This window comes from Ptychodera flava, chromosome 14 (genome assembly GCF_041260155.1).
Source record: "Ptychodera flava strain L36383 chromosome 14, AS_Pfla_20210202, whole genome shotgun sequence".
Taxonomy (NCBI): Eukaryota; Metazoa; Hemichordata; class Enteropneusta; family Ptychoderidae; genus Ptychodera; species Ptychodera flava.
Genome location: NC_091941.1, coordinates 17,738,834 through 17,764,403, shown reverse-complemented (window position 1 = coordinate 17,764,403; position 25,570 = coordinate 17,738,834). Strand labels below are relative to the sequence as shown.

The 25,570-nt window shown below is 36.6% G+C and overlaps 1 protein-coding gene across 1 annotated transcript in view; it reads right to left on the bottom strand.

Annotated features, from left to right (window-relative positions):
• Positions 1-25,570, bottom strand: part of LOC139149588 (alpha-actinin-like) — a 59,976-nt gene that overhangs the window by 7,362 nt on the left and 27,044 nt on the right. The window contains exons 3-15 of the mRNA XM_070721415.1: positions 24,069-24,155; positions 20,541-20,628; positions 18,932-19,010; positions 16,151-16,232; positions 15,594-15,679; positions 15,020-15,112; positions 10,647-10,877; positions 10,253-10,329; positions 8,063-8,192; positions 5,578-5,669; positions 2,860-2,968; positions 1,003-1,143; positions 252-410 (exon numbers count right to left, since the gene is read on the bottom strand). Coding sequence (XP_070577516.1) covers positions 252-410; positions 1,003-1,143; positions 2,860-2,968; positions 5,578-5,669; positions 8,063-8,192; positions 10,253-10,329; positions 10,647-10,877; positions 15,020-15,112; positions 15,594-15,679; positions 16,151-16,232; positions 18,932-19,010; positions 20,541-20,628; positions 24,069-24,155 — 1,454 coding nt within the window. The remainder of the gene's footprint in view (positions 1-251; positions 411-1,002; positions 1,144-2,859; positions 2,969-5,577; positions 5,670-8,062; positions 8,193-10,252; positions 10,330-10,646; positions 10,878-15,019; positions 15,113-15,593; positions 15,680-16,150; positions 16,233-18,931; positions 19,011-20,540; positions 20,629-24,068; positions 24,156-25,570) is intronic.

Below are 25,570 nucleotides of genomic sequence, written 5' to 3'. Positions count from 1 at the left end.
TTTAGTTCTGTACACTATGATATCACATATCATTTCTGAGAATATGTTCATGAAATTTTTCTTTGCAAGAAAGTTGCCTTTCTTTAGACTAGATTGCATACATCAAATTGTACTGGTCGACAAGAAGCCAACCATTACTAAAGATGCCGGATACAAATACTGTGAGCAGATATTTTTGAATTCTCTGCATCAAAGGCCAACAATATGTGCATACTTGTAAAATTTACTTGCTACAGTAACCTGTGACTTACCTTTGAAGTGAGTGCCGTGTATGGGTTGTTGTTGGCATTGGGGACATTGTACTGCTGACCAATTCTTTGGATTTCGTTGACGAGCTGAACGATTGCGTTAAATTCCTTGTCGGCCTCTCCGAGGGTCATCTTGAACCTCTCATGTGCCGTGATCAGATCCTGTTGGTAAGAAATCACATCAGAGTCTGGAACTCAATGCCATGATCACAATTTGAATATTTTCTCAAACCTGTTGCAGTCCCTCATTTCAAAATTTCATGATTTATATGAGGCATTAGTCTTGACTCAAAGATAGCTTTACAATAGGAGACAGTGATATTACAAGTATGTGTCTTACGATATTTTTACCAAATAATTTGTACAAATAAGTGTACATCTAAAACATTTATTACTAGCTGAAATTTGGAAATTCATTTCATGTGAAAGCCTTTTTTACTTCACTGTTCCTACATCATGGTTCTTATCATGACTTAAAATCTAATCACAAATTTTTCATTTGTCTTTATAAATTGGAGTCGGTACACAAAGCTGTATTCTTGATGTGAAATTTACACATGTAATTATTCATCCCACAACAGACTCTCTCAAACAAATAATGATGTTCGTTTCCCCAATGTTCAGTTCCACAGCAATACACACTCACCACATCCTAGCGATACAAAAAGCCAGAAAACTGTTTTATCAAGTGGTAAAATGATATAAAATTGAGAAATTTGACAAGCCACAGCAAGACAGCAGCCGATGTACGTACACTGACTTCATCCACTGAATGTACAATGAACATGTCTTGTAGATCTTCCCTGGCGCCGTCCATCCAGTTGTTGAATGGTGCCGCTCTCTTGGCAAATTCCAGGTACAGATGATCCAGTCTGTCCAGGATTGCCTCAGCTTCCTAAGGAAATCAATGGAACACCAAAAATGTCAATGCTTTATGCAACAGGAATTGACTTTGTGGCTGAAATACAATCCTTGTTACTGAGGTCAAAGTAAACTTGCTCTTAATTTGAGGGTATACATTCCCCCCCTAGGTTATTGAAAACGTAAGGATTACGTCTAGTCTGGTGAAGACATGGCTAAACTACGGATTGCTTGCTAGATAAATCAAATATAAGATTCAGGCCATGAAAAGTGGATACATGACTGAACACACTGCTGTGAGAGAATACTAAACTAAATTTACACAGCAATGCAGAGTTCCGTTTTCTGGTGTGAATAGTTTTAAAATTTCAAAAGAAATCCTTTGTCATACAGCATACAAAATGACGAACGATGGTAACTTGTTACATTACAAAACCTTATGCAAAAACCATGGGACAACAAATTAAACCTTACAAAAATATGTAAAATGGAAATATTTAAATATGTAATGAATCAATCTAGGTATGTGAATATTCATTTATAATCAGCCCTTATCATCAGATTTGCAAACTTTGATACAACTCAATAATATAATTCCTATTGATACATTCAAGAAGTAATGTATTTTGAACAGAATCATGTTAACATTGAACAAAAAGCTCTAAGGTTTAGCCTGGTCATGCAAGAGAATCACCCCTTTTATGACAAGAATTATCAAAAATAATCACAGAAATGTATAAAATAACACATCTCATTAAATTGATGAAAATCAGTCCTAGGTTCATGAGAGAGATGAGTGTGAAGAAACCTGTCAGACAGTCAAAGAATGTGGATAAGATTCAATCATAATTAAGCTATCTTGCCATGTACATCACAACTTCCTAAGCTGAAATTAGACATAGTAACTAAGACAACCATGATGCACAATAATCTAAAATTCAAAATCGGAAATCACATTTGGCCCATGAGCACCTCCTGTCCACTTTTTCACAAATAAACCTGTATGTCATATGTGACTATGACACAAAACTGTACAGTAAAACGTACATTTAAATGATGTGGCCACCAAGCTGGTGAGATGTGGCAAAGATCCAAGGTTAAGACATATTGCTTCTTTTTTTATCATCAAAGACCGCATATATCACTAAGAAATAGGATAAAACTATTCTATAGATAGCACGTTATTGAATTGTGTGTCTTTAAACAGACACAGAAATAATCAAATATTTATGCTGAGACTGTTTAAGATTCAGAAAGACGATATCAAGGAGGTTTTTTCTTTCTTGTAAATCTCTATTCCAGTGTCATTTTGATCAATTTCAGACGTTCATTTGTTTCATGGTTTTATTTCAACCTTTTTCGTTGTGAATAGGAAGTTGAAAAATGTAAAGACAAGATAGCCGATACTGGGTATTTTTCCACGTCACAGAGAGTATGACCTCTAAAATCAAAGTAGCAGCAAAAAATTTTGTATCCATTATAAACCCGTCAGCCCTTCAGGTTAGGTTTAATATTCAGACTGACTTTTGCTGTTACAGAAGGCTCCACTTACCAGCCTTGAGAGATGTCAATTTTAAATTCTACTAAACACAGCTGCAGTGATATTCGTTACACGATCTAAGAAATATGGTTCACATCAGACAGGTTCTAATTCACGTAGGGAGGTGGGTCCATGTTTGCTGGAATGATGACATCATATGCAAGAAATTTCACATTTTTATTTTGATATAGAACCATGAAAAGCACTTACATCCAGGGCAGCCCGTCTCTTCTGTGAGAGCGTTCCTAAGGTATCCCACTGATCGCATATCTTCTGACAACGAGTATTGATAGTGCCTACATCATGGTAATCTAAATCACTGAATCAGACAGAACAATTATGTGTGAAATACACTTCAGATGATGATGAAAATATCTGCGCACACATGATCATTACATCACGAAGCCTTTGTCGTGAACTTTGTCATCAGGTGCTAAAAATACAACATGAGACACTGTATTATTCAATATTATCATTAACCCTTAAGACGCCATAGACTTTCATGCAAATATAGCCTCCCATGCCAGGAACTTTTGAACCAATAAACTTGACATGTTACACTTCTTTTAGACAGGTACAGGTGTTTCCTGTGATTGGAAGCCCAGCCAAACCACTATGAATTTCAAAGATCAGGAAATGGAGAAGCTTCGAGAAGTCTTTCCATGTTTGTTTAGCAAATGGGGGTGGGAAAATGGGCTTAAAATGCACATTTTTGGTTCAAAATGTATTGAAAATGAATAAAAGACTCTAAAAATAGATCTTATCGTCCAAAAACCTGCAAACTTTTACACATTTTAAATGTCATGAAAAGACACATATTTTGGTGAAAATTTTCAGCAGCGGAACTTATCAAATGTAAATAATAAACAAACAAACAATTGTTGATATTTGTCAATAATACAAATACCACATACCCTTCAACACAGCTACACAAAAGCATATAACACAAGTTAAATACAGCTCAAGACAATTTTAATCAGCAACATGCATATGATTGAATTTCGTAAACAACATCTTTTATTCATTTGTCGTTTATTTATTTATTTATTTGTTTGTTTGTTTGTTTGTTTATGTATTTCTTTCTGCATCGAAAGGTGAAACCATGTAACCAGGAAAAATCTTTGTTTTTATTTTTTTATTTGGATTCTGATTGCTGTGAGATATAATTCAATTGTTGTTGTTCTGGAATGAATGTTGCCATTAAAGTTAGAGAGGATATGTTTGAAAGATTTTGGCATTGCAAGTAAACACAAACAACTAATTTGATTGATATCATGAACAAGCTGCCATCTTACAAGGCAATTCAAATCAGAGCCTGTATTCAGCTACGTTATTAGCTACCCTGTGATTGGCAAACGACGAAAAATTTCACCACAAAAACGCACTACCTGAACTTCTGAGAAAATAAATTCGATTCAAGAACTAAATAAAATAAGTTTGAGGTACAATAAGAACGACATTCGCCTCTGAACGCTTTCGATAACCGTACTGGCCCTGACGTTTGATCGCGACGTCTCCGTAAATCATGACAGTCAATGTGAACACATACGAAAGTTTGATCACGTATTTTGACGAGCACGCAACATAATTCGCCAGTAAATGAACAGAAACCAATAGATATGATATAAATAATTACATATCGGGTATATTTCGACAAGAGATATGTTATAGACGTAGGAATATGACGCGAGATCAACAGTTCGGAACGTGCCGTGTTGTACGTTTTGTACACACAAACCCGTGATCGGCGGCCATCTTGGCCGTCTCGATACACGGTGAAGAATGCCGCGATACCAAAGTTTACTTGATATAAACAGATCTGATCGCTCCAAAATCACAGATTAAATTAAGATTTCGTGAAAATCCTTTCAAATTTCTTCATCATTAGTGTTTTCGGCCTAGAAAACCGAACAGAACATGACATACTCAAACTTGAGCTTTCAGAGAGGCTGGTCAATGCGATGCTCCGTGGTGACGCCATTCAACTTCAAAATCACGTTCGGCCGATCAAAAAAGTCTTCATTTTCTCAGAGATTATCCTCAAAAAATACCAAAATATGTCATTTCTATAAAGAAATGGCCAATAACTTGTCACAAAACGATTGTCTTTAGGATGTACAGCAGAAAAAGCGTTCAGAATGTCTCTCACTTCGGCGAAGTCAGCGACCAGATCTGATTAGATATTCACGGTAAAAATAGTCGACCCGATTTCCTCGAAAGGTCGCTCAAATTACTGGAAATTGCCGTAGCTACAACTGATGATGTCATTATTTTAGTCCTTATATGGACCTGAAGTGGGTTCAAAGGGAAGGAATGGATTTATTTGTCAGTGACCTGTTAAACGCGGGAAATCAAGTTCCAAACTTTGCCTGAGCGAACCTCAGGCCGTGTACGGATATATCCGTGCATGGCGCTGAGCGTGAGTTGGGCGTGTACGGATATATACGGGCATGGCGTTTTAAGGGTTAATTCTGATTCTATTTCCATCCACTTGGTTATTTTTACATCGTGATCCTCCTCAGCATGATAATAATATCTGGTTCTCCTGTCTGACATTTGTCTACTGCACATCACGCAACTCACAACTTACGAATATTCAATACTGAAAATGTGCTATCATCACTGGATTTGCATACTCAATTCTCATGAATACGCTTTGCATAAAAAATGTCATTATGTTGTGCTTCAAGCATTTAGATGACCAGTAACCCCTCATAGCTTGTCTACATCACTGTCTTCATGGATGTCTGGATGAGAAAGTAAATCTACTATATCCACACCACAGTATCAAATACCAGGCATTTAGAATCAACTGTATTCCACACAAAGAGCACTGATGCGAAGCTATTCAAAACTTTCAAAACTATCCCCCATTAAGAGGCTGCATTTTCGACTGGAAGTTTTCATAAAAAGGTTTTTGTTTCTTACTTGAGTTCCTGGGCAATGGCCGCGATTTGTTCCACACGGTCTTGATGAGCTGCTAGGTCACTCTCAAACGCTTCATGCTTTTTCCTTAAAGCCTGAAAAAATAAAAATATTCAAAAAATTTGGAGTCAGACTGAGTGGTTGTCACTGAGGAGATCTTACTGTCACACCACTCATGATTGTAATACCACTATCTACTTTGAAATATCCATTTTAACAACACTGTCATCCATCCTTTTGATTTCAGACACTACTTCACTGTTGCCATGATATGAAAGCAGTTTCTTGTTGACTGTATGGAACACTACTCTGTTTTCTCAAAGCTGCTTTCTCATGGCCTACGACTGAGGATCAAAATTATCTGTGACATACTCTAACTACAAGTGTTTTCACCGCTTTCCTTTACAGTAAAGTGTTATTCTCATGATATTTGCACACACACTTGCAGTACTATTGTAGCTACTGTATCACTTTTAAGAACCAGTAACACAGAGTCATGAACTGTCCTTGGGTTTTTAAATAAACGATGGAGCAAAAGACACACTGATGCTAATATTCCATTTGGAAATGACGTCTTTCAAAACCACATCACTCAGCTCTTTTATGATTCGGAACATTTTTGAACCAAAAAACTGCGATGAAAAAGTTATGAAGGTAGAAAGCGCTTCAGGGCCATACATTTGGACTCTGAAATTCTTTGGTATACCACATGTTTGGGACTCATTTTGAAGTTCATGAAATGACCAACGTTTTACCAGCTTATTTATGTGAAAATCGAAAATTTAATTTCTCTCCATAGAGTTTAGACAGGAATAGCGGTCATCTTGAATTTCAAATATCAGTAAATTTAAGGTAACTTGTTTCCAAAGTACCAAAATTTGCACACTGACTCCAGATTTTTATTCTGAATTTTGAAAGAGAATGGTTGAAAGTTTCCTGGAGAAAATTTTGAACAAAAGTTTAAAGCTCTCAATTTTGAGGCACAAACTACCTTAAAGTGATTACTTTTTTATCCATTTTATCACTGCAGAAAAAGATTAATTGAACACAACTACGAAGGAGAACCAAGAAATATCATCATGCAAATTGTCAATGTCAACAAACACTACTGCAAAGACCCAAGACCTGAGGACTGACAGGTGAAATTGTAGAAAAATCGCAAATGAGGCACTCTGGGGACACTTTTTTAAAAAATGTGAGCAGTGACAGTTCTGAAGACGGACTTATGACATTACATGACAAGACAGATTCTTAACTGTTAACATTTTGACAACAAGTCATCGTTGATGACACAGTCCCCACTTGTTAATGGGTACTTTGATTACAGGTCCTCAGAGAGGATAGAGTCCTCTTCATTAGGTCTGTGATCAAAATACTTTTTAATAAATTTACTTGATACATGTCTGAGTTGTGGTTCAGGACATGAAAAAATCGTAATAAAATGGCCACACGGCGGCCATATTGGATCTTATCACAAAACAATTCAATGTGCATGTGTGTGACATAGGTCAAAGTCCTTGTACCAACTTTGAATAAAATCGGTTGAGATATGCCTGAGTTATGGCTCTGTACATGAAAAAATCGTAACAAAATGGCTGCATGGAGGCCATATTGGATCATATCACAAAACAAATTGATGTGCATAGCTATAACATTGGTCAATATCCTTGTACCAACTTTGAATAAAATCGGTTGAAACATGCCTGAGTAATGGCTCTGTACATGAAAAAATTGCAATAAAATGGCCGCCTGGTGGCCATATTGGATTGTATCACAAAAAAATTGACATGCATATGTATGACAAAGGTCAATGTCCTTGTATCAAGTTGAATAAAATCGGTTCAGATATGCCTGAGTTATGGCTCTGTATATGAAAAATCGTAACAAATGGCCGCATGACAGCCATATTTGATCGTATCACAAACAAATTGAGGTGCATATGTATGACATAGGTCAATGTCCTTGTACCAACTTTGAATAAATAGGTTGAAACATGCTAGAGTAATGGCTCTGTACATGAAAAAATCATAATAAAATGGCCGCCTGGCAGCCATATTGGATCGTATCACAAAACAAATCGACGTGCATCTGTATGACATATGAAGTAATCCATTTACTAAGTTTGAATGAAATCGCTCCAGGCGTCTCTGAGATATCTGCGTGAACGGACGGACGGACGCACGCACGCACACGCACGCACGGACATGACCAAACCTATAAGTCCCCCCGGACGGTGTCCGTGGGGACTAAAAAAATATCTAGACAGGTGTCAAGATTTTAACAAGATAATATTTTAAGATTTTGATAAAACAATATCATGCATGTTAAGATTTTGATAAAACAAATAGCTAGACGCCAGGGCGGTGATACCAGGAAGCTGAACCGTGATCACAGGGTAAGGCTATCCTATCCTGCTATGTGGGGGGTTAACATAGGATACGTGAAGGTCAAACTGCGGTTTGGAATGATCCAGGGGAAAACTACATACCTTGAGTTCATGCAGTTTGCATCCTTTGAAGTCGTTGACCTGTAGGGTTTGTTCTTTACCGTTGGCCCATTCTTCATGGATGTTGCATTTGTGTTTGAATTTTTGGGCCAGGTGATCCAAACGTTCCAACCTGAAAGTTTAACATCAAATAGATTGTTTTCACAGGTGTAATACTTCACAGACAGTCACAGAAAATTAAACACTTTCTCAACTAAAGTTTGGTACAATCCTATAGTTTTTTGAGTCAAAATTTGGCCACAGAATTTTTAAAAGGGATTAAAAGGCTACATACATTCTTAACCCTTTGGGTACCAAGGTCATTTTTCTCATCTCTTATATAAAACAGATATTTTTTTTCAGTTCTGGACATTTTTTCAGATTTTCCACCAAAATTTTGATCAAAATCTGTAGCAAATAAAAAGTTAGACCCATTTGGTCCAAAATTATCAACAAAATATACAGAAAAATTCAAAACATAGGGCCAAAGTCCCTGAAGCTACTATAGACATGGATACAAAATTAAGTATTTCCTAACTGTATGAAATTATCTCACTAAGGTCATCCTAGGGACATGTAAACCAAATATTAAAGCTGTCTGACCAGCGGTTTTGAAAACAAGCGACTCAACAGTTGACAGAGCTCTGCTGTGTTATGTAGAGAATAACCTTTTGTGACACATGTATTGATGAAGAAGGTGGTATCTTTGATAGCTCATTTCAGGATGGCCTGACCAAAATGGAAAAAAATTCCGTAAAAATACAGATTTGCATATTTCATCAGACTATATTAGTCTATAATAGCAAATAAACGAGAGTTAATTACATTCTTAAAGTAAACAAGACTTGCTTAAATCAAGATTTACGTCATAAAAAAACAGCATATCTGTCAGGTTATAAAAATCTTGAGCTGGTTATCTTTAATATCAGTACTTTCATCCTATTAACCAAGCACATTTTAACTTTCAAATTAACATTGTAAGTAAGTTCTGTTGATAAGTTGAGACTGTACGTACTCAGAGAAAGCACACTGAAGAGACAAATGTTTGAAACTTAAGAAGTTCAAGGTCATCAAAAGCATTATAAGGAATCATGTTACACTTTCATTGCACTGTTTACACAGATTGCATAATTGCTATAAATAGCACATGAGGAATCTTACAGCAGAGCTTTACCATAAAAACCCTATCATTTTGACCACTCTTATAATTGACCACTCTATTTTTTTCCTCAAAAAGTAATCTTATTTTATCCTTACCAAGTCAACCATAAATGGAAATTAGAACTTTCTCTGTCTCTATTTATTTGACCGCCCTATCATGACAAACTATTGTGAGCAAATTCTTTAAGATAACATAAATGGTGGTTCAGAATATATCAAAGTTGGGATTCAGGAAAGTTGCCTTTACATGTTTTAATCCTCAATTCACTATGAACTGTCAAAAACAGTTGATTTTTCTGATAATTCCACACTAAATTTATTTTGGCTTTGATGATTTCCTAATTAATTCAATTATTTAAAATCATATTAATTATTTTTTTCTGGGTGAATTGATAGGGTTTATACAGTACAAGAATTACATACAATGTAAGTCAAACTTTGACCAAAAATGACAAAAAAATTCCTTAAAAATACACATTTGCATATTTCATCACAATTTGAACAAATCTAAGTTGGGTTATCCCTAGGGACCTGTATACCAAATAACAAAGCTGTCTGACCAGCGGTTATGAAGAAGAAGATTTTTTACCAAAAACACCTTTTTTGGCATTAATTTGCCTATTTTCAACAATATCAAAAAATTAAAAAAAATAGTTTCTCAAAATCATATTTTTCATCTACACAACAAATATCAAATCAATAAGTACTGCGGTTCTCAAGATATTTGAGTGGACGGACGCCTCACAAACGGACATACATACATACATACATACATACATACATACATACATACAGACTGACGACGGACGCCGGACGGATACCCATCCCAATAGCTTCTATAGACTATAGTCTATAGTAGCTAAAATTAGAAAATTGAGGTACTGAAATTTTGGTAGGAAAAATTACAGCACTCAAAGGGTAATGACAAATGAGGTTAGAATGACGATGACACTAGTCTGGGACAAGATCTCGGTGCAAAGATAAGCAAGCATCACATTTGCAAAATGCTCCGTGAGATTATCGGTCACTCACCTTCTCATCTCTGAAAGAAGCCATTCTTCAAATCCTTTCTCGGCGATATCTAGTCCCTTCCATGCTTTAGCGATATCCTGTACGATGGGAAAAGGAAATTACCACAAATAATAATATCTTTCACTTTTTGTCTTGCCAAGATACTACCACATGGAAAATATTTCCATGGAAAGGTCATATCTATATTCAACTTCCATTGTTTTTAAACATAATACTGTATTGATGCCGTAAGTCAATTCAGTATGACCCCGGATTTTGCATGTAGCATCATAGGTACTCCTTTTTTCCTTTTTCCCTTTTCATGATAACTTTTCTTGTCAAGGCAAATAGAAATCCTACACCATTACACACTGAAACAGAATCAAAGGTCCAAATTAACAGAAGCTACACTTACCGACACCATTTTACCATCCGTTGGTAAATAGGCAGGTCTGTTGCTTAGTCTCAGTTTGGTTTGCAGTGTGTTGAAGTTGGTCTCCAGTTTGCCTTTCTCCTCCACACGAGGTGGCTTGTGGTGGCGGCGGTAGTCACGGAATTCTTGGAGTTTCTTCTGAACTCCTGGCAGTGTGTTGTCTGTGGTTCTGTTCTCTAGCCAGGGGGTGGTGCGGCGGATCCATTCGAGGAGCTGTATAGTAATTCACAAAACATCACAAACGGTTGATTATGGATGGATGGATGGAAAGAAAATATTTTCTGCAGTACCACTTATCATAGCTAATTCTGTATCTTAAATACCAGACTGTTCATAAAAGCAGTTTGCAGGATACAAGAGATGCTCTCTATTTAGTCCAGTCAATCTACGAGATTTTGACACCTAACCCACCACAAATTGCAACAGAATTTTTTTCTTCAGAATGCATTTTAGTGAGGTACCCAGAACAACATATTAAAAGTTTACTCGAATCCACCTTGGGGAAATATGTCTAATTTGCATAAATCAAATATGGCTGCCAGCCATCCGACAAAATAGCATAATTGACCATATATCAAATATTAAACAAGCTATTTCAGTGATTTCAAAGTCTGACACTAGTTATTTGGCTCAGGGAATCATTTTGGAGGTATAATGTTTCATATAGGCACTTCATTAATTTGCATAATTCCAATATGGCGGCCAACATTCCTACAAAAGACATTTTCGGTCATATACCACGTATTAAACAAGCTCTTTCAGTAATTTTAAAGTTAAAAGTACATTTCTTAGGCATGGACAAACTTTTTTCGAGATGCAATGATTTACATAGGTAATTTGTTAATTTGCATAAATCCAATATGGTGGCCAACATACCTACAAAAGACATTTTCTGTCATATACCACGTATTAACCCTTTTGGCGCCAAGGTCTATTTTTGTCAACGTTATAAAATGTACCACGGTCATTTTTTCTGCCTTTTGCCAAAATTTTGATAAAAAATGTAGGTGATGAAAAACGATATCCATTTGGTCAAAAATTATGAAAAAACGTACAGAAAAGTTTGCAGAAATTGGTAAAATATTGCATAAAAATGTTTGTGTAAACAATTACAGCAGTCAAAGGGTTAAACAAGCCATTTCTGTGATTTCAAAGTTAAAAGTATATTTCTTTGGCATGGACAAATGATTTTTGAGGTGCAATGATTTGCCTTGGCACTTCGTTAATTTGCATAAATCCAATAGGGCGGCCAATATACCTACAAAAGACATTTTCTGTCATATATCATGTATTGAACAATCCATTTCAGCCATTTTGAAGCTTAAATATATTTCTTGAGCATGAAGAAACACCTTTTGCGGTTCAATGTGTTTAAAAGACACTTTGATAAGTTTCAGAAATTAAATATGGCTGCCAGATTAATGACCAAATAACTTCTTATATAAATGAGGTTCTGTAGAGATTTTAGCAACCGGAATATCAAGAAAAAACTGTTAAGAAGAAGGCACTGCACCCAATGCAGCGTGTTTTGCTCAAAATAATTTTTTTTGCAAATATTCATCCAATTTGATTAATTTGTTAACCCAAGATTAAAAATTGGTTAGGCTCAACTTTTAATTTAGCAAGTAGTCGTAAGTTGCATGATATAGAAGGGGTAATTTATGTAAATTTATGCAAATCACCGAATTTTCTGCTTCACTTTTATCCGAATTTCAAGATTTGCAAAGAGTATAACTCTAGTCTGGCTGGGTCAAATTTTCTGAAATTTTCACATTGTTTTTTAAATGCTATATAACAAAACAACTATTTTGTTTTGCAATAAAATTCTGATGCAAAAAATGTCAGACTCTTAAAAACTTGATCAACACATAAACTCACAAAAAATTGAAAATTGCATGCTTAGGAAATGCTTAAATTAATTCAAACAACTCATCAGCCCAACAGAATCCAACTGTTACACGATACAAGCATGTACATCTGGAAAAATGACCCTTGGAAAAATTACTCAAGATGTACTTGTTTGTATTGTGTAATAGTTGGATTCTGTTTTTGGATTAATTGTAAGCCTTTGCTAAAGCATGCAGTTTTCAGATTTTTTGGGGTCTATGTGTCCATAAAGTTTTTATGAATCTGACATTGTTTGCAATAGTGCTAAGTTTCAATTTGTGTGTATTATGGCATTTTTTAGTTTGGTCAAATCATTTTTTCTGTTTTTTAGCTTTGTTGTGGTTATTGTATTTTGCTGTTATGTGTGATGACTTCTTGCCTGTCATCTAGGGGATCTTATAAAGATGCACCAATCCATAAGAAGGGGGTTCAGTCTAAATTAAAAACTAAAGATTTTGAACACGTCTTTTTTTAACAGTAAACATTACAGATTACATGTTTTGACACTATACAGTATTAAACACCCATACAAATTACGAAAATGTCGTACACATATGAATCCAATGTTATATTCAGAAAGAGAATATATTATTCAGAAGACTAACAATCATTAACAGTCGTCATATATAGAAAAATTAAAACTTTTAAAATACCGCAATTATACGGTGTCGCTCAAATTTGATCAGAATTGGTACATACCAAAGATCAACAATAAGTGTTGTTTCTATCTGTTCAGTGCAGGAAAATTCTACGTTGATGTTATGACAATGATTTCTGCACAACCAGAAAAACAACAAGAAATATTTAAACCAGAAAAACAAGAATGACAAAAGTAAATAAGGTCTGAAACTTTAGGTACTGAAGGTCAACTTTAGCAACATGCATAGCAGAGAATGTTTCAACCATGGATGTACAAAAATAGACATCCATGGTTTGAGCAGGTCTGTTAATATGTCACAGTTCATAAACAATCACAGGAAATGGATAATAAGCTGTTTCAGTTACTGCCACCACTCCCGCACATAATAGGTACCCTGCATACAAATAGGTTAAAGGTCAAAAACCTCTTACTCAGATGTGTGCGCTGTTTCAGTTATTGCCACCACTCCTGCACATTTGCAGGATTTCCCCTTTTTCTGACCTCATTTGCATATTTTTGACACTGAAATAACGTCACATCTCAACCCCTGCATCTACCTGTACACCAAATACTGAGATGATAGCTTTGGCGGTATGGGAGCCTTTGCGTGTGACGGACATACATCCGCACATACATTCCTACATACATACATACATACATACAGACAGACATACAGACGCCATAGACTCACCATATAAGCTCTTTTTTGGTATTTCTATCAATACCAAATATGAGCTAAAAATGAATGTCGAAGGACTTAACAGTTTCTTCTTGATAGTTTCCTAGTGCTAAACACTATACCAAACCCTTATTTATATTAGAAGCTATTAAGCCATGGGGCATTAATATGGCAGCCATATTTAATTTATGCAAGTTATCAAAGGTTCTTAGTAAAAATTGAACCACTAAAAATGTTTCTTCATCCCAAGAAAAATATGTAAAGTTTAAAATCACTGATTCGGAATGCGTGGTATATATGACCGACAATGTCCTTTGTAGGAATGTTGGCCACCATATTTGATTTATGCAAATTAACAAATTACCTATGCAAATTATTGCATCTCGAAAATCATTTGTCCATGCCAAAGAAATATACTTTTAACTTCAAAATCACTGAAATAGCTTGTTTAATACGAAGTATATGACCGAAAATGTCTTTTGTAGGAATGTTGGCCGCCATATTGGAATTATGCAAATTAATGAAGTGCCTATATGAAACATTATACCTCCAAAATGATTCCCTGAGCCTAATAACTAGTGTCAGACTTTGAAATCACTGAAATAGCTTGTTTAACATGTGATATCTGGCCAATGATATTATTTTGTCGGAAGGTTGGCCGCCATATTTGATTTATGCAAATTAGACATATTTCCCCAAGGTGGATTCGAGTAAACTTTCAATATGTTGTTCTGGGTACCTCTCTGAAATGCATTCTGAAGAAAAAAATTCTGTTGCAATTTGTGGTGGGTCTAACCCTATTTTGACTGGACTAATTGGAGACAGCTGATTTACAGTATGTTTTACTTGATCACACAAACATTGGTAGGAAGCTCCTTTGATTGTACACACTGATCTTGAAATGCCAAGAAAGGCCCAACAAATACTGCAAATTCACTATAAAGATCAAATTCAATTATTCACAACAGACTAACCGCTCCTTTTTTCATGGCTGCTTCTGTAAAACACTTCCAAATTAAACTGAATATATCGACAGGTATCCATGTAACACATACATGTAGGTACCACATACTTAGTAGCTGTGACTCACGACAGAATTGTGTCATTCACATGTGTTAAGTTTAAACAAGATTTGAGGAAGAGACTTACATCACTAGCAAGTCTTTCATATTCCTCCATCAGACGTTCATTGTCTTGGTTTACTTGAAGCACTTTGCAGATACGACCAGCTGCAGTCTCAGCCTGTGTTAGGGAGAAAAAACAGAATTGCAGCATGCTCTTAGTAACAGTACCAGAAGAGTTTGCACTCACTATAATACAATTCTCCTGCTAACAATGGCAGACATAAATTTGAAATCTATTTAATTGAATATGTTGATGAAATTTCTCAGAAATATCAAACACTAGTTTTGTTCTAATCCTTCAAAGTCTCCAGCTGGATACTGGATGTATTCACTATATACGTCTTGTTTAGAAATAAGAACAGCAGGAAAACATCACCAGAGGACACAAAACTAATATTCATACTTTGACTAGGTTGTGTACGATAATTAGATCATGAGTGTTAACACAGATTCACGATTATTGCACAATTATTAAACTTTTGTAAAGCAGCATGTAACGTTCAAGAGCCGAACTGTGATTAACCAAAGTCTGGTACATTGTGTTGATGAATATTACAGGTACAGGCAGACCGTGACTATGCACCTGACAGCATACTCACCTGCTGGGCGCCAGAGAAGGCATGATAGTATGAAGACACGTATGTCATAATGGACTTCTCATCGGGTTTTGGTGAGCCAATGATATCTGTAATACACAGTGCAAATAAAAAAATTCAGAAATCATTTACATCATGCAAACTGTTTTGTCTATCGCTTGGGTTTAAAAAGCAGTGACTTAAATTTTTTCCTAAATATTCAATCGCATAAAAATCCTCCCGCTTTTCCTTGCTGGCACATTAATTGGTCAAATTCTGTGGTGCAACATGTCTTGAAGAAGAGAGTAAGCTGTCATATTGCCCAGCACTTCTCCTGTTGTCACCCTTCAGTTTAATAACACATCCCAACCCTAATTTTTCCTTCCCTCAAAACCTTGCTGATTTTATAGAATGGGAATCAACGGTCCATTATAGCAAATTCAGTCACTACTTGAAAATGCACATCTGCACATAGTTTCACCACAACTTTTAAAATGCAGTTTCTTTGTAACAGGTCAGAACACATCATTACTGTGGATACAGGCAATGTGCTGTTATGGCATCGATGTGAAAATACTCACCCTCTGGATCCAACATTTTGGGAATATCCAGGTATTTTTCAGCAACGTCGAAGGCTGTGTTAAGATTTGTGTAGGGATCATCCTATGGAATAAATGCACTTCTCATTTGAAAACATTTGCAAAACATAGCACCGAAAGAGAAACTACACAATTCCTACAATATCTCTAATACCACCAATAGGTGGTGACTTAATACCTTCTATAAACTCCTATGCTGACACAGTACCAGACGATAATTCCTGTAACACATATTCTTTCCGATATCCCTTTCAGAGAGGACGGAGAAACAGTATCATCCTCTTGTAACAGCCTCTGACACAAATGAATTGCAATGCCGCCAACAATAGCCATTCCTTATACTTAACAATAACAACCACAGAACAGTCAGACCTTCTTCTTCCTCAGAAAAACACCCAGAAAATCCATGTTAGTTAACTTTCCTCAATAGACTAGACAGTATACATTCTAACAATAGCTTCCCTACTAACGATTTACTCTGGAGGTTTGTTTTCTTTTTGTTGTACTTGATTTACAAGACAGCAAATCCTACATGCACACAATATCTTCCAATCAATATTGCTTTCATACCATTGTCCCACACCGTAATCCTATTTCCAATGTACAGACTCTCCATACAAGTCTTCGTTTTTTCATTTTCATTCACCCTATGATCTGTGTTTAATGAACTGTACGTCTGGCAAACATTCACATGAAAGGTGGCATCGTATTAGAGTTCTGAAAAGTCTGAGTAAGACTACATTGATTTCTGAATCCAGGGGTCTACATCGCTGTGGTCACATCTAGTAGCTGGGCACATATATCTGTACAAGTTGGAAAGGACCTCTCTCATACAATTTTGCATGTTTGCCTTAGTGGAGTTATAATTGTACTAACATTTCTACTGGTGATCATTACCACTTTCAATCAGCCCTTGACCAATCTCATTACAGAGTTCTGACATGCCATTTCTATATTTAGCTTGCTTCCTGGATGTTTTCCAAATTTGATTTAGGGCAAGGTCAAAAAGTTCAATTAAAATGAAATCTGATAAGATGCAAACAATATATTCCACACAGATTTAACAAACTGCTGCTAACTGGAAGATTTAAAATTGTTATCGGTACATTTTAATTCCCCAATGCTACTGAAAGATATTTGGGAAGTCCTAGAAATTGGAACCGACTTCTAGCAGACAGTAAGTCTGGTGAATGACATCAGATCTGAGCAAATATTCTGAATGCGCCTCAGGTAGATAAAAGATATAATTGCAGAACCAACCAAAATCAAGATCCTTTCTATTCTGATGCATAAAATATCATTGCAGGTAAAAAGATGTCTTCCAATCATGCCATAGGCTAGCTGGAGTACAAGACAGTCATGGGGAAACTACTGGTAAGATCAGCATAGTGTGCAGTGCTTCTAAGCCATGACAGCTATCTGTCTCACTTTGTCCCAAGTGACAGAATGTGCAAATAGGAGGAAACAAACAGCGAACAGACAGACCACAGAAGACAAGGTGGAAAGAGGGCATGCTCAGCAAGGCATCATGGGGTAGCCAGAACATTTGATCATTCAAGTTACGCAAATCTACACATGCAATCCTCCGTAAAGAAACGATCATTCCGCCATCTAACGCATCTCAAGGACAATTTTTCGTCGGTCTCCTCCTCACACAGAGGAAACTGACCACCCCTTCGGTACAGCAGGTGCATGCTGTACAAACAGTAAAGAACGAATGCCAGGTTTCCATGCCTCATTAAGCTGCTACACAGGGCAGGTTGGGCACCTCATCATGGTAAACATGATGAGATGACTGCCCTCACAGGCCAACAGCTGGGGGTTCTAAGCTATGGATATGCATCACACAGTTAAACACAGTGGTGGCAAAGAAACATAAACTTGAACAGATAATGTGCAATGGGTGAGCTGGACAAAAGCATTAATAGATATACAGAAATGTGCATGTAATGAACTAAAAAAAATGTGGCAAATTATTTGAAATATTTTGAAATGTGACGGTGGTGGTTTAAGAAATAATAATTGGAAACATAAGGTGACATCAACTGAAAAGGAATGGTGTGATCAAAACTGAAAAGAAAAATGTGACTGAATACGAACACTGATATAAAATAATTAAAAAATAAAATGTGAGATAAAATAAGGTATTACAATGAAAATGTGAGCCTTGTAAATGTGTAACTGCTACATGTATATGTCTTACACAGCAAATGAAAAATCATAGGACGATACTGCACAAACATGGGTGATCTTTTGCCAAAAACAAAGCAGGTGTCACTGACATTTAATATTTAGAGCGGGGCACGGTCGGTATCTACAAAACCGAATGTCATTTCATACATCCTAGAGAATCCATGCATTGCACACTACGCCCATGCCGCGGATGTAGAAAACATCATTCAGTTTTACAGATACTCAGTTGGCCCAGAAAATTGAGAAGACAGACAGAAATCATAATAAAATGTTCAGAATTGTGATTGGTTTAATAGAATCAAAATAAATAGTGTCTCAGAGAGAGAGAGAGAGAGAGAGAGAGAGAGAGAGAGAGAGAGAGAGAGAGAGAGAGAGAAAGAGAGAAAGAGCTGACAGAAGGGAGGTGAGAAACTACTGACAAGAGAGAGAGAGAGAGAGAGAGAGAGAGAGAGAGAGAGAGAGAGAGAGAGAAGGGATGGAGAGGAGGGGAGAGGAGATAGAAAAGAGAGCGGACCCTCAGATGTTGACCTGTATATTTTATTGCTTAATGACTCAGAAAACCCCACATACCTTCTTTAATGATGAGTAGTCAATCAGATCTGGTCGATGTCTGTGAATCAGGGCACAGAAAGCCAAGCCATCCTTGAAGCTGCAATAGAAAAAGAACGAAAAATTTTGAGTAAGAATCTTCACGCAGATCATTTCTTATTACCCTATACTGGTGCTTAGAAGTCTGCTATGCTAGGGCCACTGACTAAAGGAAGTTGTCTTTGATACGAGTGGATTTTAAACATCACATATAGTGGTTTAGGGTGACTGAAAAAACCTGATCAAAAGACTTTAATTTATTACAAAATGATGAATTCATGTACGGAGAAGAATGGATATTGTCCTTTATATCAGTTTTGACCAAAACTCTCAGAGCATGTACCGGTAAGAGCAATGGCCCTGAAAGACAAGAAAACAGAATCTGATATTCCAGTCCCTGGTCTGTCCTGTAGGGATGAAATATTAATGTCTTGGGACTGAAAATCTTCATTAGATAATTCTTTTGAAAAAAACGATTTGTAGGAGATGTTAGCTGAATATGTTTTCACAAATACATTTCTGGCTGAGAACAAATCTAAAGAATGACAGATTGAAAAACTTGAATTTTCTCAAGGACTATTGTATGATTCGTCAATTTATAACCATCTCCACATCCATTTTTCAGAGGAATGCTCTGTTGTGGCTCAATCCGAGCTTGTAACTTACATAGCAAAATAAATGAAGACTTGTCACATCTATGACTTCCAACTCAGCTCCCCTACCCCCATTGTTTGAATTGTAAACTTGGAATTGTATTCAGCAAATGTGAATAAAACAGACCATACAGATGGAAATATACTTGTCAAAGATGAATGGTATGTCTTTCTATAAAGTCTGGTCTATGGCAGTTTAATCTTTTCTTGGGATATTCGTCTTATGTATGAGAAGTTTCTTTTTATACACATATCAAAACGTGTGAACTACATTCATGAGACTGTAACCTCTGACTTACAATTCTGATTGGATGTTTGTAGTACCACGACACAGTGTTGTACTGTCACTCATTTCAACGGAAAATAAAGGCTTTTAAAGCCAGGATGAAATCCTCTCAAGAGTATTATTAGCATCGAGATGTACCCATCCTGCAGTGTGACCATGGGAAGATGGATTGAGGGCAGTGCCTTCCCAGTTCACCCTGACTGCATACAGCATTGTGAATACTTTGGCTGGATCGATGTACCGGTACACTCAGGGACGGAAGACGGACAGTTTCACCTCCAGGTAATGGTTCCATGTAATCCATCAATTGTCACATTGGGGTTTACATAAGGCTTGTTACAATAACCCTATGGGAATGCATCATGTGCGTGTCAAGACTCGTGTTATTCTGCGTCTCAGAGTCATTGACATTCAGGGTGGTTTTATCTGCCACACTAGTGGGTCACAACTTCCTAACTGAAAAATTTCTTCCAATCACAAATTATCAATTCACCAAGATTTTTTTCAAGATGGCCTTGAAGAAATACCCAATGTTTGGAAATGAAGTAACAGGCATGACTGCGAAACTTCACAAACAAATTCTGCATAAATTATTTCTGGGTTGGGAAAACGACGAAATGCCAATATCCCCTGAATTATGGTGATAACATACCTGATATGGAAGTTTTGTACATTTACGTTCTTGTAGGGCGCGGTCTTCCTCTGGCACCATAGCAACAGTCCTTCCTTTGCAGACAATTCTGTGGGGTCACACACATTGAAGACAAAAAAACGTGGAAACGAGCAGCAAATCAATATTTGAAAATTAATTCTCCAAGTGTTCAACCATTCAAGGTGTTCAGAGGTTTCCTCCTTTGTAGAGAAACAGAAGCCTGAAGCTTGTCATTTCTGATTTTTTCTCTTCAAGTATTTTTGTTCTAAATGTTCTACTCCCAAAATCATGTTGAAACACCCACTGTTCAATTTGTCAACACAGCCAGTATGCATGTATACTGTCCAGTGTTACTGTTGCCTCCCAAAAAGAATGTATTTGTCAAAAGAAATTTTGCATATTATCCCGCAGTGTTTTCTACACAATATTTACTAGGCTGATGCATTATGATTCAATGTACTTTGGAAAGGAAAAATAAGGCAGTATGTTTTGTCTTTTAGGAGAAAGAGATAATAAAAATATTATCGAAAGTTGCCAGCAAAAATGTGATGCATAAATAAAGATGTAGAACAGTTATATGTCACCGATTATTTCAGCGATATCTTAGTATATGATCCAATGCGCAGTAAATTCCCCTTCATTACCAGTAATATACACTTTAATGTCCACTTCTAATTTGATGAAATCATCCAAACAAAATATTCAGCTTGCCCACACAATATCCTGAATGAGCAATTACCGTGAAAGCATTTTTGTGTTACTTTGTGAACCCTATGTCACTACTCCAGTGAACTACGTTCTCTCACGTAAACCTAATAGCATTGTGGGTAGGGGTCACATATCAGAGGTCAGACGACATGACAGTGCAAAAGAGCACACTGTAGAAGGCAAGCAAAAGGTCAACTCCAGTACTTCAGCAGAACGCAATCTAATCCCTGATCAACATTACGTTTTCCTACCGAAAATATCCTTTTCAATTGTCTTGTTTTCTTTCCACAAGGTTTATGGAAATCACCTACAGTATAATGTGATTTTGGATCGGGCATGTATTCATTTTGAAATGGATACACAAGGCTGACATATGGGAAACGATATTTTATGGACCTTACACAGGGATATCATTTCTATTTCTTTTATTATAAAGGAATCAATACTTACTTTAGACTTACTACAGAATGGTAATTTTGGAGGCATTTGACAATTGAGATATTGGTAGGGGAATGAGAACAGCTCTTGTTTCTCTGCGTTAACCATGCATAAAGACATCACTATGTTTGACTGGAACATTGTACGGGGATGAGAGAATTTGACATCTCTAAAATGCTAGAAGAATTCCACCTCTATATGGCCTGTGATGCTGTCACAGGGGGTCATGCAGCCAACCCTTTTGCTTTCCTTTGATAGTGTCAAGACCAAAGAGCAGAATGTGGCTTTACTTTCTGGGATGCCAAAGCTACATGCTTTGAATAGCTCACGGGGGAGAAAAATTACCCACAATGCTACCGGGGGAGAAAAATTACCCACAATGCTACTGCAACCCAGTTGCAACTCAAGGGGATTTGATTGGTGAACATCAATGAACCTGTTTTGGAAACTGGACCAGGAGACTTGTGAAAACTCAAATCTAACGTTTGATAGTCAACTTCAGGCATGTCACAGACTGACCGTAACTTTTTCTCAAAATGATTCATATCATATATTGCAGGTACATGTGTTTGATAAATTGTAATTTGTGAAATCAAAAGAGTATTCAACAGAAATGACGGCATTTGCTATATTTGGTACATGGAATGTACACAAACCCTATATATTTGACGTCTCCTTACAAATGTATGTGTCAAAAGTTTGGAATTTAAACATAAGAATACTATGAACTTTGAAATACAGAGGCCATGTTTTATAAATTGTCCCCGGGTGAACTCTGTGTTCACTGATTTTCGTGTCATACCAATCATTCACAGATCTGACACAGCATCCTCTCCTGACCTCAGAGATATAAGTTATGACACTGTGCTGAGAATTTATGATCATCCTCAATCTCACCCACAGAACTCATTCGCAACAGTGACTTGGAGAAAGAAGACATGGAAACTGGAAATTTAATACCTCACTGAACATTTGGAATGTTTCAGTTTGCTTTTAACCCAGTGGAAAAAGTCAAGGCAGTTTACATTTCCATGTGACCTATGGGTTCAAACTGCTGGATTTTTTTCTTGCATCCTTGTAATTCCAATCTGCGATTCTTTTTTTTTTTATTTGGTAGCTGGTGGTGACAGTAAAGATGTGATGGGTCTCGGATGCAGTTTGTATCATGTTTAAACTGTATCGGAATTTCAGCAAGTTTCCACTGTGTGCTATTTAAAGCCAAGCTGCTGTATGTCTGTCTGTCTGTACGTGCTGCCACACAAATCACCATCCTGGTCTATTTGCTGTGTGGTTGGTCTGACCTCTAATGTGACTGTAATTCCCCTATCCATAGCAGACTGGAACAGGGCAGTTTGCACCAGGAAAAGGTAGATAATGAACAAACTGTGCAGGAATTGGCACCAATGGATGAAGTAACCAGATCTTGAAGGAAGGAAACCCTGCAAATTTCCTTCAAGTTTTGAGGCATTTGAAACTTACTTAACTAGGCCAAGAATAGTGCTCGACTGTATACAATGGTACATAGTTTGAGGAGATTTCAAAATGAAATGTTGACTCTCTGACAAGCTTTTTCACTGTAATCCAATCTGATTGACAATGGTACCACTGCCTGACTACTTCTCTCTCAAAATCCCTTCTAGTGAATATTTTGATGAAAACTCTGTGAAGCTGACCCTTCACCTATGAACTCTGACTCCTTGACAACAAGACCTGCTGCCATTACAGGCAGAGATAATGAAATCACCAGCACGTGAATTTTGGACAATGTGAAATATTTTTTCTGACGTCCAATCGGGGGTAAAAGTACACACAGAGGAGGTCGCATCCTTTCAGATTGCAAATTTCCAGTAATTTGAGTCTTCTCGATGGTGCAGCATCCTGTCAGATTTGCCAACTGTGTAACATTGCCACAGTACCTGCCCTGCTTGTCATCACACAATCCCATCTCCTTTTTCTCTACAGTTCCAACTGACGTAACTTTTGAATTATATTTTCCAGTATTTTTTTTCCAGTTGGTGAAAATACAATTTCTTGACCCACTACCAAAATCATGTTTAAATTCCAAGTGGTTCATCTTGTTGACAGTAACATAATGATCAATGTTATTGATGACGACTGAATTTAAGTTCTTGACTAGAATTCACTTTATCATCAATAACGCTGCACACCATGCACCTGTGCTGGCAAACCTGATCCCTTTTATTTTAACATACTTTTGAGAGTGTAACGAAAAATACACCTATTTCTAGAACAAAAATACTGAAAATACTCGTACAGACACAGTCTCTTAAAGTCATTTGTGAAAGGCAGAGACAGGACGAACCTCCAATTTACAGAGAGTTGGGCCATCAAAAAAAATAACGAAATAAATTGAAGACTCACCTTCGACAGAGATATCCTGGATGGCGAATCTAAGGATGATGGTCCAGATCATACCCAGGGTCATCTTGAGGTTTCCATCCACAATTTCTACAGATCAAGATGGGTCAGGTTTTGGATGAAGCCATGGAGGCAAAAACCCATGCACGTCATCATCAATGCAGTTTAATACACAACCAAAAATGTCACTTTCTGTTTTGTGAAAGTGTCATGTTAATTTAAATGGGAGTTTATGAACAGATAGAATGAAAAATTCTTGACAGGGGTGATTTTGTTTGTCTCCTATAAAATCTACTTCTTCACCCAGAAAACTTTCCAATATCATTTGCTGCACAAAAATGAACTTTTCAAATAGTGGTAGGAGCATCAACTTCCATTTATCAAGACTAAATAAATGAAATAATTTGAATTGTTGTGGGGTTGAAGATTTGGTGATCACAAAGGAATAATCTATCTTGGTAATAGTCTGTGGTAGATCCCTACATCATTGACATCTAACACTAAATCCCATCTAACGTTGTTCGCTTCCAGTAAATTTTACATTATTGCCATGATCCTGATGAATTACAGCTTCAAAACGATGCCATAAATCAGAACTCTGAGCAAAACACTGGCACGTTAACTGCACAGTCATTCTGTTTCTCATTAATTTTCCCAGTCAGAATTTCACCAGTCTGAAATTTTTTATGAATGTTTTTACGAGTTTTTTATGAATGTGGGGATTGAATGGCTGTAACAGTATATGAGTACCTATCCATTTTTTTTTATGCCTGTGTGTATGAAATTGTGTACAGCTATGCATGTACTTTTTCCCAGTATGTCTGCATATGTGTATATCTCTATGTGTGCATGCATGGATGTATCATGTACAAATATGTAAATCCATTATCAAGACTAAATGTTGGGATAATGTACAATCTATATGACAGAAATAAATTCAAATGTTTTATATCATTACAGTAAATTACAAGAAGTTTTCTTTTAAACCTTCCTTGCTGCCTGTTTTGAATCTGAACACTCAACCTGACTGATTAAGTTCAAGGTCTGACCACTAGAAACTACTGATATCACAAAAACAGTAATGTCAAACATCGACTGAAAATCTGAACCTGGCCAGTGACCGAAATCTGACGCAGGTCACACTGGCTTTGTTTTTTTGACCAGCTGTCAAATTCTATACATATTCTCTTGTGTTCACCAATCCACATACTTCACATTTCATGCCAAGATTTGCATAACGGTGCAATATCAAACAATAACAAATTACCCCCACTGTTCATTTTTTGGTAAAGAATTTCTACCATCCGCCTTGTAATAAAAGCAACTTTTCTTGGGGGACACGTATAAATATCTGCAGGAAATTCTTTGCTGCTTTGCAAAGCAATGCTAGTTATCATTATTGAAATTGCTCATAAAATCTACAATTACATATCAAGATCATAGTTCAGCAATAAAAAACTGCAAAAAGAAAGAAACAATCGCTTTTGAAAGTACATATATGTGAA